Source organism: Aureobasidium subglaciale (assembly GCF_000721755.1).
Source record: "Aureobasidium subglaciale EXF-2481 unplaced genomic scaffold scaffold_25, whole genome shotgun sequence".
NCBI lineage: Eukaryota > Fungi > Ascomycota > Dothideomycetes > Dothideales > Saccotheciaceae > Aureobasidium > Aureobasidium subglaciale.
In genome coordinates, this window is record NW_013566970.1 from 168,602 (window position 1) to 185,120 (window position 16,519).

The following is a 16,519-nucleotide window of genomic DNA, read 5'->3' on the forward strand; positions in this document are numbered from 1 at the left end:
CATCTTCATCATGCGTCGCTCTTTCCCCGCCAATACCGTTCGCTTCACTTCCACCATACCTCAATCCAACCAACAGGTGGAGCGCGAGTGCCACCTCTGTGGCAAGATGCGTGGAATCTATGACTTCTCGGCCACTCAGCGTCGCAAAGGCGACGAGGCTGCATGCTTGAAGTGCATTCCAGAGCTTCAAAACATCAGAGCTGGTCCACTTGGTAAGGAGGTCGAAGACGACAGCGATGCCAAGTATCTGGCCGTACGTATACACACGAATGTTCATCGGGGTCTCGCTGACGAATCCTTCACAGCACGTCGGCGAAAACAACAAGGATACCACAGTCTCTAGCTTGTCCAAGTCTGGCGGCGTACGCTTGCCCACCTCATCTGTCTCCAACAAAGGTTCCTCGGTCGACAACGCTACTGCATCTGCACGTCCTTCTTCAGGCATGACATCCACCACCAACATCAGCAAGTCAGCTCCTCGTCATGAGACTGGTACCACGGGCTGGGTCAAGCTCAGAAAAGTAAGACACGTTATTATCAGACCTCTTCAACAGCGATTAATGGTCTTCTCAGGGCCACCGCGATGAGATCGTTCCCGATCTTGCTGACGACGACGTTGAGACCTTCGATGACGATGAGTCTGACTTTGATATGTAAATCACGAGCGTGGAGAGACTTTTCAAATAACGAGACTCGGTCGATTTGTAACACTATGCTTTCGTAATAATACTCAGACGAGACCAAAGGCGGCCTGAATGAAGGTCGTCAGCCAAGACAGTTTCAAATCAATTTCATTTTCAGCATTAACATTCAGTGTTTTTTACGTGTGCCATGCTGTAGACTTTGAGATCATAGACGACTTTGTTCTGTAGCATTCGAACTGAATGAAGGCAGTGGTGCGGCGAGATGTTCGCCTACTGATTTTATATCGCTTCTAAATGCTGAGCCACGGCTTCATTGCTAGATTTTGCACATGGCCACGCCAGATTGCCGCAACCAAAGGCGCTTACCTGTTCCGCTCTCATCATCTTGAACAGTCTTGTTTCATGTCACAGATAAACAATAACCAGTTTTCTGTCTTGACTGACCCAACTCCAAATAACGAGGACCAACTCTAATCGCACTGTTTCCACGAACACTCTTCATCCACAACAAACCCTCAAATATTGAATTGAGCGTGTGATCAGTCACTGTCCTTGTATTTACCTACGGTGCTCCAACATAAATCACTTCCTCGACGCTGGAAGTACGCAGTATGAGAAATTTTGATTGTTGTTGTATCACTGACCCGTCGTCTAGTCACTTTCTTTGTTCTCAGCACACACTTTCAACATCGTCCACGCACACAACTCTGCGATACTACAAGGTCTTAAGATCTCAGACTCGCTGAGATGGAAGACTTTGTGCGTCAATCTCGGAAGGCGCTCATCGCCTCGATGCCTTCCGCTCAGAAGTCGCCCCGCCATCATGGCACCTGCCTCTCAGAAGTTGCTCGTCACCATCAAGCCTTCCTCTCGAAAGTCACTCGATATTACCGCGTCATCTTCTAGGAAGCCACTCGGTGCCACAAAGCCTTCATCTTGGAACTCTCTCTTGCTCACCATGCCTTCGCCTGAGAAAGTCATTCGTCGCCCTGCCGCCGCCAGAAGTTTTGCACATGATCTGTCGACGCTTGACGCATAAGGCAGCTGCGGTCTTTCGTCTTGTTTGTCGTTTGTTTGCTTCCATTGGTATCGAGCATTTGGCAGAAGAGGCCTGCCTGTCGTTCTCGCGTCAGTCCCTCCAAGACCTCGAGGCCCTCGCAAAGACACCACTTGCCAATAAGATCACATCACTCTTCTTCACGACCAAACATCTTGCTGGCTTCTTCTCGTTGGAAGAATTGTTAGCGAGCATGAGCCTTACTAAGCGGGATCGCAGGCTGTTGCGTTTCTCTTCAGAGGCTGGGAAGCTCGCTCGCTAAGCGGAGTTCATCGAAGAAAGTGGCTTGAAAGATCTTGAGGCGATCATCCAGCAGCGAACATATCAGCGAAGCATCCCGACTGATGCTCCAGACGAAGAGGCTGACGACGATTTCTTCACATGTATCCATAACGACTATGCCACCGTGGCAGCTGCGACTGACAGTCTAGAGCTCGATCTCTCCGACTTGATCGGAACCGCAGTACACCTTATACATTTTCGCTTCGGACTAAGCCGCGGAAACGAGGAGAGAGCGATGGGAAACTGTCGTCTCAGGTCGCTCTTCGAAAGCGGCCCCATCCAGACATCTTCCCACGGCTACAGACCCTTGGCTTGGGAGGCATCCGAACCAACGGACGACTACTCGAGAAGTTCATCCTCGAACGTAAAGAGACACAATCACCTTCATTCGCCTCAAAAACATTCAGTTCGAGGACGATTACACCTGGGTCGAACTTTTCCCATAAGATCTCTACCTCGTTACCCAACGTTCAACACTTCTTGATCTATGGCCAGCTCAGAGACCACAATACGTCTTTACGTTTCGATGTACCATACTCTGATCTGTTAACTCTACGAACTCACGCGATGGACAGATTCCTCCGTAGAGGAGGCCCCTTGCCCATCGACGATGTCTCGGCCAACGCTCAAGCCCCCAACGCGGTCCGCGGATACATCCATATCGGTAGCCGTTGGCACATCAAAGATCCCAGGGACTTCCTTTCAGGTCTGGTCAAAGAGTTTGAGGATCGATTCTGGGTTGACCACTTCTGGGAATTCAGTCCTTGTTGCTAACGCGAGATTCCAAAGCGTGGCCACCATGCGTGTCATGAGGACGTACACTGGCCACAACGAGCGACGAAAATGGGGATTGATGGCAGAAGAGAAGGTGAACGGAAAGTGCATCGTTTGACAGGATTGTAGGCCTGTTCAAAGTAGAGGCTGTTTCGAGAGAGCTTTGTGTATTTGCTCTAGCCAGACGACGAATAATGAGGGTTACTCCCAATGGAAAAGTACACTATGCTCTAATGTACGTTAACCAGATGCACAGTGTTCCCGTCTGTGTCGACCTAGCTGGGTGGGTCAGATATATTACCGAAGAACAGATCGTCGACGTATTTGAGTTCAGGTATCGCAGGCCAACGCAGATAGTGTACAGTGGCCATTACTCTAGATTGACTTTACTGGACTGACAGATCGATGGATACCTATCACGTTTATTTTGTCTCTATGCTTGATGGTACAATATTTGTCTGTCTGGATTTGCGCAATACCTCTACTTGGCAATCTCAACACCGCTGGTAGCACCTGCAAGAAAACGTCAGCTTTGGTCACACTCAAGCACACAACACAGGACCAAAACTTACCAAGCGCCTTCTTGATATCACCATAGATAGCGAATTGACCAGCAGTCAAACCACCAACCATGAACAATCTCGTAGGCAGACCAGCAAAAGAACCGCGGAGACCCAATTCACCAGCAATCTTGACGAGACGGGAAGCAGTGCTCTCACCAGGCAAGCCCTTGGTCTTGTTGATCTTGGAGAGCATAGTGTCAGCGGGCTGAGAGACGATGGCGGCGGCGAAACCAGCGAGGAGACCAGAGCCTAGGTTGACTGTGGTGGCCATGCCGGGGGTCATTGTAGATTTGTCCATTGTGCCGAGGATGGCTTCGGAGAACTTTTCGAAGGCGAGGAATTTGGTGACAGTGTAAGGGACCCTGTGCTACGTTAATATCGGATTGCTGCATTGCGAGAAGGTCAACATACTGCTTAAACAGAATGGGTCCGAAACCGTTGTAGAAAGCACCAACACCCTCAGTCTTCAAGATTCTGCTGAAACCACCAACCAAACCATTTGCAAATCCAGGAGTAGAGACAAGACGAATGCGAGTAGCTTCAAGAGGACACAGAGCAACAGAAGCAAAGAACTCGGCACTGGCAGCTGAGAAAGCGTAGACCAAACCACGGTTGGCCTTTGCAGTCTCAAGACCAAGGTAATCAATCGATTGCTTCTTGAAAAACTCGTATCCGCCGAATTTGAAAGCACCTTGGACAAAGTAACCGGCAAAGGTTGCACCGGCACCGGTCAGCAGAGCACCAGCGCCTTCATTGGCAATGACTTGACGGAAAGTGCCAATGGTGCCGCGGTTGTATGTCACAGGATCAAGCTGAATCTTGGTCTTGACACTGTTTTGCATAAGTTATAAGACCTTAGCTAGCATGATGTTCGTACTAACACATCGACGGGGGTGAAGCCACCATGCGTGATGGAACAACCGAGAGCTCCGGCAAGCGCGAAGCGAGCGTAGAGGTCAATACCCTCGGGCTTCTTTTGCGTGACGGCTTGCGCCAACGAAGGAGCTGGTGTGGTCATTGCGAATGGATAAGAAAAAGCCAAAAGCCGATGAAGATGCGTGAGGAGTCACAAAGTGTTTACTTAAATGCAAGGGGAGGTTGGGGGGAGGTCGCGGGATTCTCGGAGATATCGGCATTTACGATGATTAGAGTGGCTCAAGGGATAATGCAGGTTTTCTGGATAAAGAGCCCTCCCATCGTTCGCTTTACACCTGCAGCGTGCTGTTCTTTCCTTCTGGAACATTGAGCTGTTGTTTGTTCCTGCAGAGAAGCCGCTTTGCTCCCATATACGGCACGAGCAGTTCGCGACTGCCTTCATTGCTGGATGGTCCTCACCATGACATGAAAGAACAATGTCGTGCTCGACGGATAGCAAGACAGCATCACTGTAAGACCAGCCTTCTAGCTGCTGAAAGAGGCTTGGTATGCCGGTTTCACGCGAGATCAGCCGGAAGATGCGGCCTCGACGCTGTCGTTCTTCTGCAGGAAAGCTGCAGCGAATACTTGCAAGGGAATCGTCTTCTCTGCGCCAACGAACATCTCTCGCACTCACATACACTGCATATGCCGTCGACTTACTGATGAGAAATCGATGCCAAAAGTCGTCGTCGCCATCTCGTCAAGACCCGGAATCTACTCGGGGACCTTGTTGGGCTTCGGCGATCAAGCTTGGCAACGATCCGGCGTCCTCCTCGAGCCCTCGGCCCCTCTCCCCTGTAAGGACAACAAATAGGCAAGGCGTTCGACATGACCAACAACCACTTCGCTGTGACACTGTCATGCAACAGTCTCATGTGTTTTTGATGCAGTATACCGCATCAGAAAAAGGAGACTAAGTTCTGTTGGTCTCTCCCGTAAGCGAAGCCGCCGGCGCGACCGAGTGCGAGGTAAATTAGATGCTGCCGCTTTTATGGATATGAGCTTTGCCTCTTTTTCTTCCAAACCGAGTCTTTGTTATGTCCTTTTTGAAGAACTGCCCGTATTTGAGAAGTCATCGCCGACCATAAACTCTTAATCACGTTCCTTCTCGGCCTTCATCTCTCAAACTCTGTCCCCACGAAAAAGCCGTTGTCGAACCGGAAGATTGAACCAAAAGTGAACCGCAAAGGCATAAGAATCTCCAAAATCGCCCCCCCAATCGCCATCATCTCTTTCACCATCACATCTCGGAAACCCCAGTTGCACTGTTTTCTTTGTCTAAACATCACACGTTGGGAGCTTTTTCTTTCATTCCCACCTTTCCGAAACATCTCTCAACTCCCCTCCATTGGCATCTTCGAAACATTACAAACAATGCCATCGTTGGTTTCGGAATATGCGGCAGGGACGCTGTTTGGTGCTGCGCTCTTCGCGGCTGGAGTCTTTGCGCCTAGTACGATTGTTGCGCAGATGAAACTTGAGGATTTCACCATGGTCAAGGCGATGCTCGGTGCGAGTGCTACAAGCGCGTAAGTCACACACAGCCTTGTTGGAGAGAGTCCAGATTTGCCATCATAATCGTTCGAGATATCATGAGTCACTTCAGATATGCTGGGATGATCCTTGCCGATACAATGCTTCCTGTAAAAGAGTGTGTAGGATTATGGATTGACGTTAAACCACAGACTAGTTGTACATCTTGCCGACTCTGCAAATCTCGCAGCAATGAAACCTCGCACACCACAATCCATTGGCTTCTTTCCTTATGATGGCAACATTGTTGGAGGCGCTATGATCGGCATCGGCATGGCACTGACCGGTGCATGTCCCGGTACGGTCTTTGTGCAAGCCGGTGCAGGCCTACCCAGCGGCATCTTCGTCCTCGGCGGCGGCATCCTCGGAGGTCTCCTCTTCGTCTCCGCTCAACCAGCCATCGCAAGACTGCGAGAAAGCAGCGGCAGCAGCAGCAGCAGCGAAGCCGTCACGAAGACCGAATTGACCGTCCCCAAAAGCATGGGCATAAGTCCCCGGATTGTCGTCGCCATGTGGGAAATCATGTGCTTCGGCATGCTGCAGCTACTTTCCGGACTCGAAAGCCCAAGCACAGGAACACGCGCTCTGGTGTCACCTGTCCTTGGCGGCTTGCTCATCGGCACTGCTCAAGCCTGTACCATTGCACTCACCCGCCACACCGTGGGCACGTCCGGCGCCTTTGAGGATGTCGGTCGCTGGCTCCGCAATGTGTGTTCTGGAGATGCGACCAAGGGTCCCATCACCGCTTCTGTCATGTTTGATGCTGGAATCATGTCTGCTAGTGCGTTGCTGGCTCGGTTTTTGCTGCCTGCTGCTGTTACGCAAGTTTCTTCACAATTGGTGACGCCGACTGTTGCGATTGCTGGTGGTGCTGTGATGGCTTTTGGCTCGAGATTGGCGGGTGGATGTACGTCGGGCCATGGTATCAGCGGCATGGCGACTTTTTCATGGGCCAGTTTGGTGTCTGTCGGTAGCATGTTCGCTGCAGGTGTCTTGACCGCCGCGTTGCGATGATGCCTCTGAGAACAAAATTTGCGAATGTTGGTTTGGGCGGGTTCCAGTTGTCTTACTCCATGATACCCAAGTTGTTTTCCTTCCTTCCCTTGCTTTGGTTACAGACGATGAAGAGTTTCGACAGTTGTATATTAGTTGCATAATGAAAGTTGATACATCCAGCCCAGTATTAGAAAAGATGTTGAAAGCAGACTGTTTGTACAGAGGTGGGATAGGACATATGGAGCCCCGGCCCAAGGTCATAGTGGGATACCCATGGTCAAGAGACAGAGCAGTCGGTGAACAGGCCTGGAGGTTTAGGAGGATACATCTTCCCATCGACTTCAATCGCTGGTCCACAAGTGCATCTTTGATCTCTAGGGATCTTATCCATGACGGAACTAATGTGTTTGCCGCATCCCCACCAGGACACTTTCTCTACAGTTGATGTTAGTGGACACTGTGGCGTTGTGGACAGGCCAACTTACTGCACTTAGGACAATCAGCACGCATGCACATAATGACAGTAAACGGCGCAAAGCTGAAAGAAGAGAAAGCCAATGGAGGGTAGAAAACGAAGCAGGTGGGGATAAGCAAGGCTTAAAGCATGGATCTCATTGAACGGTCATGTCCCGTCAAGGGGGGGTATGTGCATTGCATCTTCATCCTTCATTTTTCCAAACGTCTTGGTTGCATAAGATAGCTTCTCTGCTGATGGTGAATTCGGAAATTCAAGGTCGCCGTCCAATTAGTTGTTAGTGTAGTTGGCTTGCATGAAGTAGTGATGCGGATCGCCTAAAACTTCCCCGGTACCTGGATTTTGATTGCATAAAGGGGGTTGTGCAGGAGGATTTGTGCATATGAGACTAGCTCGAGCCTGGGTAAATTGGTTCGAGGTGCATGAGACCGTGAAACTCTTGGGTCTCGACCATGTTCAACATGGAAAGCCATGAGTTGTTGTTCTGCACACTCATTCCACTGTCATAAGTTGGGCCTCCCTGTTGCTGATTGACGTTCGGCAAAACAGTTGTGCTTGTGTGCAGCACTTCTGACGCGACCTTCTTGACTTCCAAGAGTACATGGCCAGAGATGGCCCAGGTGCTGCTTAGCGACTTCAGCAATCCGATGATCAAGGTGATTCTATCGCGATGTTGTTCACTGCCTGCATTTACACTGCAAGCCGATAACTGTACTATTGCGCCAAGGACGAGTCCACAGACGAAGAACGGAGTGTGTTTCTGTACCGGCACGCGGACGGCAGCCAGATTTGCGAGTTCTTTCGATGCATTGGTCGCCTTGACAGAATGGGAGTGCTGTGTGGAGGCAGGTGACATATGTCTCCCCCTTTCAGCACATACAATATTTGCAGTAACTGGAAGTGTGTTGAGTAAATCACTTCTTGGTAGATGCAAATATATTGTTGCACATTGGATGATCATATGACCTTGGAACAATATTTCATCCACCATGTTGTAAACATTGACGACGTCGACCTTGGTGCGTGGCAAGTTGTGGATCCAGCCAGCTAATGCGTTGTCGACCACTTGGACCTGGTCTTCATTTTGGGTTCCAGCGACCGCCAATACTCTGGCAAGTATCCGGGCTGCTTCGATGCGATACGCGAAGGACGAGAATTGTATCGCCTCGTCTGTGAACAACCGCATGTCAAACTGCTCAAGCGAAGGTGGTTGCGGTAGGTAACCAGCGCTTGAGTACACCACTTCTTCACACGGTAGCAAGACCTCGGATTGAACTGTGTTGCTCTTGAAGAAAGGCCTTTTGTGAAGAGCAGCGAGGTAGCCATCCATGACATAGAGCTCCCACCATGTCCTTCGCAGACTCTCCTCTACCCAAGGATTACCTTGACCGTGGTATACTGCGAAGCTTCTCAGATTCAGGCCGATTTCTATAGCCAAGTCGACGGCAGCGTGCATCATGTCTGCGGCTTCCATTGCCTCACCTCGTGCATGAAGCGTGATTGCAAGCAACAGTCGCGCTTGTACCATGTAGCAGTCTTTCGCATCAGAGGGAACAAGGCCTATGCTGCTCCTTAAGATGTCGCTTGAAACTGAGGATGAGTAGTGGCTTCCGATGAAACGGACCACCTGTTGCAGATATTCGGGATAAGGATGAGCATGATACAGACTCTCCGGTAACAAGATCGGGTGTGCGGAGAAGAAGTTTGAGTAAAACAGGTTGACAAGTTCATCTTCGTCGATACACTCGCTGGGAGGAGTATGCTGATACGCAGATTGCACACGCTGTTGATTTGGTGACACAGCAGGTGTCAGGCCATACGCATTGGCGAAACCACTAATCGAGCCTCCATGAGTACTCGAGCCCGTGAGACTGGGAGTCACAGGCGAAGTCCACACCGCATCCTGACTAGGCAACGTAGTCGCGCTCGTGCTTTGATTGACATATATTGGAACGTATTCGGCTGCAGATGGCTGGCTGTCACTGCCATCGTGCGCACGTTTCGTCCCTCGGTAACCACGCCTTGACGGAGTGTAGTTGCAGGGCACACCCGCAGTAGCACAACGAGTGCAAATTGGCTTTCCGGCGTCGCATTTGAGATGTTTCTGTCTGCACGAAGTACAGGCCAGAGGAGAAGGCCGAGCTGTGGAGGTGTCGTCAGAGCCTACCATACTTGGCGAGACTTGATCTTCTCAGAGCTCGTATTAGTGTTTTTGTGTTATTGGGAGTCGTAGCACAGTCACACGGTACGCAAACGGCCGTAAATGGTTTGCGGATGTCATGGTGAAGAGCTCTGCGTTGTTGAGGGCCTGATCGGGGTTCAGATGGTCCCCGGACGGCGACTAATTTGTGCAGGGCTGACAGCATTTCTTTCCCTATCAACGATACCCGAGTCATCTCTGCGGTACTTCTCAGCATGTATACCATGTACCTGAGTCCTTCAGAGCTCGGTTCAATCACAATCCGTGAAGCCTATGCAATTTCTGCTGCGTGGTTTCCCTTGCTCGTAACCACTTTGGCCGGTAAATCCTCGGTTCGTGTGCATACAATTGTCGATGCACCTCTTGATACCGTCATGCTTTTGCTTCAGCCCATGATTATATCTATCGTCCTGGAAGCAGCTAGATAAGCATTGTCACAAGCCGCTATTGTTTATGGTTATGCATGTCTTGTGTGAATACTGCTTTGCGAGAACAGCTGCATCATCCTGCACCAATGTCAAACGATCGAGACGGCAGGAAGCTTGAGTACCCTCATGGCGATTGCAAGCAGGCCCACTTAGCAAGAGCGAAGTCCTTGACCTTACCTCTGCTTGCAGCCTCCCCAATCAAGAGTGCTCAAAGGCATAGTTAAGTAAACAGAAGGAACAACACATGTCTGGACTCTGATGGAAAAAGGAAAAGGTCCTCATTTGGATATCTTATGGAAAGGTATGGAGTGCCACCGACGTGCAGCAGGAAAAAGGAGTCAAGAAAAATGTCTATCGGTGCAGCAGTTTTCCCCTTTGGTATGTGTGTTTATGTACAGACCGGCTGCGTTTCGTCGCCATCTGGAGATATCTCCGACAAGAAGGTGTTGGTGAGATTTGTAAAACTGCGCATTCACAGCGCGATTTCGGTATGATGAGGAGGAAAAGGTGTTGCGATTGGGATGGGGTGTTCGGGGGAGTGGGGCGGGTTGCGTTTACTCGTCCTCGGGGTCGGCGAGGATGCCCTCGGCCTCGAGTCTTCTTCTAGCTTCCTCAAGAGCCCATGTTTGGATGCTGGAAGGAGCGCGTGTCAGCTGTCACTGCTATCCACCAGGCGGTTGCATCGCGATCGGAGACCACAAACCTGGTGTCGGGCTTGTATGCATAGCCGATGATGCCAAAGGCCATACTGCCAAAGAAGCCCCAGTAGAAGACCTTCTCCCAGCCCTCGTCCTTGTACTGCTCGCCGGGCTTGACGCCGAAGAGGATACCACCCGGAGGGTCGTAGTGGTCGTCGTGTGAAGCGCCGCCGCGCAGATGTTGTGTGGTGGAAAGGGCTCGGCGCGCGATGCTGGATCGAGGGGTCGAGGCGACGGCCAACTGGGCGGCGCGGCTGGAGAAGGCGGTTGGTCGTATCAGAGGCATGGCGGCGTGTGATGTGTGTATTGTGCGGTTGCTCAATGGCTAGAGTTGCTGACCCGACGACTCTTCCACTGCCCGCGTCGTTCAGCACTTCCGAAGCCGATGGAGTGACGCTCGGACCACCTTGACAATTCGCTTGGCATGTTCATCTCGACATTTCTTCTTTCCTTTTGTGCTTTATTCTATACAATCTATAAACATGTGGTGTCCGATTCTCTACATCTCAGCACTGCCTAATACACCCTCGAAGGGTCGAAGGGTGATGGTGCCGCTTGTGGGCTTATCCGGCTTGCCTGCAGTGTAATTACCAGCGACCCAGCTCTTGACCTTGGCGGCCTCAGGAACCTCCCACTTGACTTCATCTTTGGTGAAGTTCAGGGCAAGAACAAATGCCTCACTCTCACTTGCTCTCTTGTAGGCAAACACCCTCTTGTCCTCCTCGTCGAGTACCTGGAAGTCACCATAGACGAAAACGTCCTTGTGCTCCTTTCTGTTGGCAAGCCCACGCTTCCAGAATTGCAAGACTGAAAGCTTGTCGGGATCATCCTGCTTACGCTGAGCCTCTGCGTTGATCTCCTTGTAGTCGTCATTGACGCGCATCCAGGGGGTGACATCTTCCTTGCAGAATCCGGCGTTGGGCTCGGCAGACCATTGGACTGGCGTACGCGAATGGTCGCGGGCCTTTCTCTGCAAGACCTTGCGCGCAAAGTCAAGTTTCTCCTTGTTGTCGGGGTGCATGTGGTTCATCTTCTTCCAGTAGTTGATAGACTCGACGTCTTTGTATTCTTCGGGTGACCATTCGACTGGGACGTTGCGCATGCCGAGCTCTTGACCTTGGTAGACATACAAGGTACCACCAAGTGTAGTCATCATGAGACACAGCAGCTTGGCGCTCAACTCGCGGAACTCGTCGCTGTCGTTGCAGTATCTCGATACAGAGCGAGGATTGTCGTGGTTCTCAACGAACAAGCTGTTCCATCCGTCCTTGTCGATCATGAGACGCTGCCAATAGCTGAAGATCTTTCTGATCTCATCAGCATCCCAATCGCGCCATGTCATTCTGTACTTTCCAGGTTCGTTGTCGATGTCGACCTGCTCGAAGATGAAGATCATGTTCAATTCCTTCTCATCCTCACGGACAATCTTGAGAATTTCGCTCTCGTCTCTGACAAAAGGCATCTCGCCAACTGTGATAGTGTCATACTTGTCGAGCACCTCTGCTCTCATGTTCTTGAGCCACTCGTGCAGGCGAGGACCGTTGCAGTAGAACTTGTAACCCGGCTGATACTTGTGATCAGGGGCGATGACGTCTGCATCAGGGAAGGTCTGGACCTTGGAGATGTGGTTGATGACATCCATGCGGAAGCCAGAGCAGCCACGATCCAGCCAGAAGCGCAGCACATCGTGGACTGCCTCACGAACATCTGGGTTCTCCCAGTTCAGATCGGGTTGTTCGGCGGTGAAAAGAGACAGGTAGTACTCATCCGTCTTCTCGTCATATGTCCAGGCACTGTTCTCCTCTCCGAGGATCATTGACCAGTTGTTGGGCGGCTGACGGTTGCCATCTTTATCGTACTTGGCAGGCTTCCAGATGTACCAATCGCGCTTGCTCGATTGCTTTGATGAGCGAGAGTCCAAGAACCAGGCATGTTGGTCAGAGGTGTGGTTGACAACCAGATCCATCATCAATTTCATATCTCTCTTCTTGAGCTCGCTGATCAAATTGTCGACATCCTCCAGACTGCCATAAACTGGGTCGATGTCCTTGTAATCAGCCTGTGACGAGTTAGCTGAAGTCCACATCAGTCATTTGCTCAGGCACACCCACGATGTCATATCCCATATCAGCCTGAGGACTCTTATAAACTAACACCATTGTCAATAAACTCCTCACTCAAAAAATCTCCCTTCACGAAAAAAACCAAAACTCACTGGGAGAAAGCCACAAAACATCAACACCCAACTCCTTCAAATAATCCACTTTCGATGTGATACCACGAATATCACCCCACCCAGGTCTATCACCCGCCCCCGAGTCCAGGAAACTCGCTGGATATATCTGATACACAATGGCTTCTTTCCACCATCTTTGCTTGTTGATATTGCTCTTTTCACACATCTTGGAATTAGTCAGGGGAAGAAAGGGATGTGAGTTGAGAAAGGTAAGGTGTGTTGGACACCTAGACCTCCCCCCAAAGTCTCCACAAAAATGTCAAATGCCCCGCGTCTGATTTCCTCCACTCGTCATCGTAAGCTTGTTTTGGAAAACAAAACGTGACAAGTTTTGTGCGAATTTTGTATACATTGTCGTTTTGAACATTCTTCCTGTGAGCGACAAATAAGAGGTCATCTTCGTCGATGACTGATATGAGGCCATCTCTCAAGCTCGATAGCAATCTTCTGTCTGACGACCTCGCTTCTCCGTTACTTGTCGATGACGTAGCGATGAAGTGGCTCAGGCTTCGTGGACAGGGTCGTACACAGGACCATGGTTTTGGACGAGGACGACGGTGTATCGACGCCATAGAGCTTGTGATTGATATACTGATTTGCTTAGGTTATTCTTTGTAGTTACTCGATCTACTTGTGTGAGCTGGATGCTGGTCAGGAACTTCATGGTGGTGTTATGGCACAACAATAATTTTCCAACATCGTGAGCCAGGTATCCACCCTAGTCCGTTAGGGCATAGGACCACCTTCATGAACCTCAAGCACCACAAAGGAAAAAAATCTAGCTATGACGCGTATAAAAATTGATGGTTCCCAAAGAACCACTATATCGTGCTATCGAAACAGCGTTGTCACTCGCTCCAATAATAATGTGGGATACCAAATGATATAAGACACAATTGTGATTGACGGCTATAAAATATCCATGTACGCCATCTGTTTGTCAATAAAGCCTTTGCCCTTGGTCAATGACCCTTCTCTTCCGTCCGTACTGCTGGTCAAAAAAGAGAAGAAAAAGATACAAACCCTGTAGAACAGACCGTCAATTGCATGTCCGCACCGAAAGATACCACTTCGCAAGTATAAAAGAAGAGGTACCATTCTGCGTTGCCGCATTATCTCCGATCCACCTCCTCATGCCAAACGCCTGATTGTGAAGCTCCTGGTGACCTACTCGCAAAATCCCATGGATCGACACGAATGAGACTGGAGCAATCCCAAGGCACGAAAGCCAGGCGTATGTTGGCTTGAAAGTGTGGAGATCGAAAGAATAAAAAAAGTCTCGAGCACAAGGATGAATGGGAAAGAGAATATTGATTGTCACAAGAGTAAAAAGTCGTTTCATTAAGGTGGGGTATCCGGGTGAAAGAAGCTGAATGATCAAGACGCCGGGCGCCCATAATCGAATGCAGCGCGTGTCATGAAAACTTTTTGAAGAAAGAAAGGCGGGTTCGTGTAGGCGAGTCTCATCGCTTAAGCCTTCTCCTCAGTGGCGGCCTCGGTGGCAGGGGCGACGTTCTCGGAGCCGTTGGGGGCAGGAGCAGCGTCATCACCACCCTGGGACTTGAGGTAGTCGTTGTAGACACGCATGGCCTCGTCAACCTTGTTGCGGAGAGCAGCGTCGTCGGTAGTCAGGTCAAGAAGCTCAGCGTTCTCCATCTCGAGGAGCATACCGGTGATCTTGCCAGCAAGCTCGGGCTGCTGCTCGTGGATCTTGGGGTAGAGAGCCTCACCGAGCATCTGCTTCTGCTGAGCCTGGGGAGCGGCGTTGAGAGCGTTAACGTCAAGAGCGGGAGAGGCGGAAGGAGCCTGAGGGCGCTGCTGGGGGAAGCCGCCCATCTGGCGAGGACCACCACGACCAGCGAACTGCTGACCACGGCCGCCCATGTTGGGGCCCATCATGTTAGGGGGCATACCACCCATCATGGGCATAGGGCCACCACGGCCAGCACCACGACCGCCCATCATCATCTGGTTAGCGAAGGCAGGGTTGCCGTAAGCACCTGGAGGGAAGCCCTGCATGGGGGGGACGGGGTAGCCCATAGGAGGCTGGCCGTTGGGGGCGCCGCGACCACCCTGCTGGGGGAAGGCACCACGCTGGCCCTGGGGCATACCCTGGATGAAGGGCATCTGGCCACGGGCGGGCATGATGGGCTGACCGTTGGGGCCGAAGAACATCTGAGGCTGCATGAACTGAGGGGGGATGCCACCGGCGGCGGCGGCCTGCTGCTGCATGCGGACCTGGTTACGGGCCTGGATGCTGGCCTCAAGCTGGCTCTTGCGGACATCCTTGCGCTGGGCGAGGGCAACGTAGAGGGGCTTGTTATGCACCATCTTCTGGTTGAGCTCGGTGACAGCCTTGGTGGCCTCGTCGGGGTTGCTGAAGCAGACGAAACCGAAGCCCTTGCTCTTGCCGAGAATCTTGAGCTCGCCGCCAATCTTGACCTTCTCGAGATCCTTGGTGACAGAGTCAACACCCTCCTCCTCCTGCTGCTGCTCCTCCTCCTTCTCAGCCTCGACGGGCTCCTCCTTCTTCTCCTCGGTCTCGGTGGACTCCTCCTCGGTCTCCTCGCCGTCCTTGGCCTCGTCCTTAGCGGGCTGGGTGTCACGCATAACCTTGGCGGAGGTGATGGAACCGTAGGGCTCAAAGATCTTGCGGAGTTCCTCGTCGTCGATGTCGTCGGCGAGGTTCTTGACGTAGAGGTTGACGCCCTGGTACTTGTTGACCTTCTCCTGGCGAGCGGCCTCGTACTGGCGGCGGAGCTCCTCCTCACGCTCGTGCTTCTTCTGGGCGCGGCCGACGTAAAGCTTCTGTCCGTGGAAGTCCGACTCGTGGAGCTCGTCAACGGCCTTGTTGGCGTCCTCGTGTCTGGTGAAGTTGACGAAACCGAAGCCACGGCTCTTGCCCTCGTTGTCGTGAGCGAGCGAAGCAGAGGTGATATCTCCGTACTTCTCGAACAGCACGCGGAACTCGTCGTCGGTGACGGACAGGTCGATGTTCTTGACATAGACGTTGGTGAAGTTGGCCTTCATCTCCTCGAACTTGCTCATGCGGTCCTTCTTGGGGATGTGGTGGCCGACGAAAACCTTCTTCTCGTTCAAAAGCATACCGTTGACGCTCTTGATAGCAGCGTTGGCAGCCTCAGCGGTCTCGTAGTGGACGAAACCGTAGCCCTTGGAGTTGCCGTGCTCGTCCTGGGCGACCTTGCAGGAAAGAATGTTGCCGAAGGCGGCGAAGGTGTCGTGAAGAGCCTTGTTGTCGATGGCGACATCGAGGTTCTTGATGAAGACGTTACCCTGACCGGTCTTGCGGAGGGCGGGGTCACGCTGAGACCACATGATACGGCAAGGCTTGCCCTTGATGAGGGTGTAGTTCAGCTCCTCGAGAGCACGCTCACCATCGTCGCTGCTGTTGTAGTTGACGTAGGCGTAACCGAGCGAACGGCGGGTGACAGCGTCACGGCAGACACGGATGGAAGCGACTTGGCCGATGGAGGAGAAGAGCTCGAAGAGCATGGCCTCAGTGACGGAGGGGTCGAGCTCACCAACGTAGAGGGAGGCAGAGTTCGAGGCCTGGTTCTGGTGCTGAGGGGGAGCGGCGACGTCGGCAGGGGCGTTGGCACCGTTGACATCGGCAGAGGGAGAGGCGGGCTGCGCGGCGGCGCCGGTGGGCGAGGTAGCTTGAACGTCAGACATGTTGTATGACTTTTAATTTTCT

The 16,519-nt window shown here is 51.8% G+C and overlaps 7 protein-coding genes across 7 annotated transcripts; 2 read left to right on the top strand and 5 right to left on the bottom strand.

Moving 5' to 3' along the window:
- Positions 1–10: 10 nt before the first annotated feature.
- On the top strand, positions 11–657 carry AUEXF2481DRAFT_8136 (uncharacterized protein; the record flags this gene model as incomplete). Its single annotated transcript, XM_013484889.1, has 3 exons — positions 11–253; positions 306–521; positions 574–657. The coding sequence occupies 3 exons, from the start codon at positions 11–13 to the stop codon at positions 655–657; spliced, it is 543 nt and encodes a 180-aa protein (XP_013340343.1).
- A 2,355-nt stretch (positions 658–3,012) lies between these two features.
- Positions 3,013–4,461, bottom strand: AUEXF2481DRAFT_43600 (uncharacterized protein). The gene is made up of 4 exons (XM_013484941.1): positions 4,202–4,461; positions 3,732–4,151; positions 3,330–3,682; positions 3,013–3,270 (listed from the first exon to the last, which is right to left on the bottom strand). Exons 1-4 carry the CDS (start codon positions 4,336–4,338, stop codon positions 3,239–3,241), a joined length of 942 nt encoding a protein of 313 aa, XP_013340395.1. The 5' UTR covers positions 4,339–4,461; the 3' UTR covers positions 3,013–3,238.
- Positions 4,462–5,612: 1,151 nt separating this feature from the next.
- AUEXF2481DRAFT_32650 (uncharacterized protein) lies at positions 5,613–6,785 on the top strand (the record flags this gene model as incomplete). Its single annotated transcript, XM_013484916.1, has 2 exons — positions 5,613–5,767; positions 5,924–6,785. The coding sequence occupies 2 exons, from the start codon at positions 5,613–5,615 to the stop codon at positions 6,783–6,785; spliced, it is 1,017 nt and encodes a 338-aa protein (XP_013340370.1).
- An 845-nt stretch (positions 6,786–7,630) lies between these two features.
- Positions 7,631–8,770, bottom strand: AUEXF2481DRAFT_48136 (uncharacterized protein; the record flags this gene model as incomplete). The annotated part of the gene is made up of 2 exons (XM_013484954.1): positions 7,631–7,768; positions 7,790–8,770. 2 exons carry the CDS (start codon positions 8,768–8,770, stop codon positions 7,631–7,633), a joined length of 1,119 nt encoding a protein of 372 aa, XP_013340408.1.
- Positions 8,771–10,424: 1,654 nt separating this feature from the next.
- AUEXF2481DRAFT_8141 (uncharacterized protein) lies at positions 10,425–10,854 on the bottom strand (the record flags this gene model as incomplete). The annotated part of the gene is made up of 2 exons (XM_013484890.1): positions 10,425–10,503; positions 10,574–10,854. 2 exons carry the CDS (start codon positions 10,852–10,854, stop codon positions 10,425–10,427), a joined length of 360 nt encoding a protein of 119 aa, XP_013340344.1.
- Positions 10,855–11,067: 213 nt separating this feature from the next.
- Positions 11,068–13,010, bottom strand: AUEXF2481DRAFT_91767 (glycoside hydrolase family 13 protein; the record flags this gene model as incomplete). The annotated part of the gene is made up of 3 exons (XM_013484974.1): positions 12,784–13,010; positions 12,676–12,717; positions 11,068–12,641 (listed from the first exon to the last, which is right to left on the bottom strand). The coding sequence occupies exons 1-3, from the start codon at positions 12,968–12,970 to the stop codon at positions 11,068–11,070; spliced, it is 1,803 nt and encodes a 600-aa protein (XP_013340428.1). The 5' UTR covers positions 12,971–13,010.
- A 1,264-nt stretch (positions 13,011–14,274) lies between these two features.
- Positions 14,275–16,497, bottom strand: AUEXF2481DRAFT_8143 (uncharacterized protein; the record flags this gene model as incomplete). The annotated part of the gene is made up of 1 exon (XM_013484891.1): positions 14,275–16,497. One exon carries the CDS (start codon positions 16,495–16,497, stop codon positions 14,275–14,277), a length of 2,223 nt encoding a protein of 740 aa, XP_013340345.1.
- Positions 16,498–16,519: the final 22 nt, after the last annotated feature.

Bases quoted from the DNA above. Each gene is read 5' to 3' on its own strand.
- AUEXF2481DRAFT_43600 (XM_013484941.1), bottom strand. From the start codon at position 4,338: ATGACCACACCAGCTCCTTCGTTGGCGCAAGCCGTCACGCAAAAGAAG. The intron at 4,152-4,201 runs GTTAGTACGAAC...TATGCAAAACAG, and splicing joins GGCTTCACCCCCGTCGATGT to TGTCAAGACCAAGATTCAGC. The intron at 3,683-3,731 runs GTATGTTGACCT...AACGTAGCACAG, and splicing joins GGACCCATTCTGTTTAAGCA to GGTCCCTTACACTGTCACCA.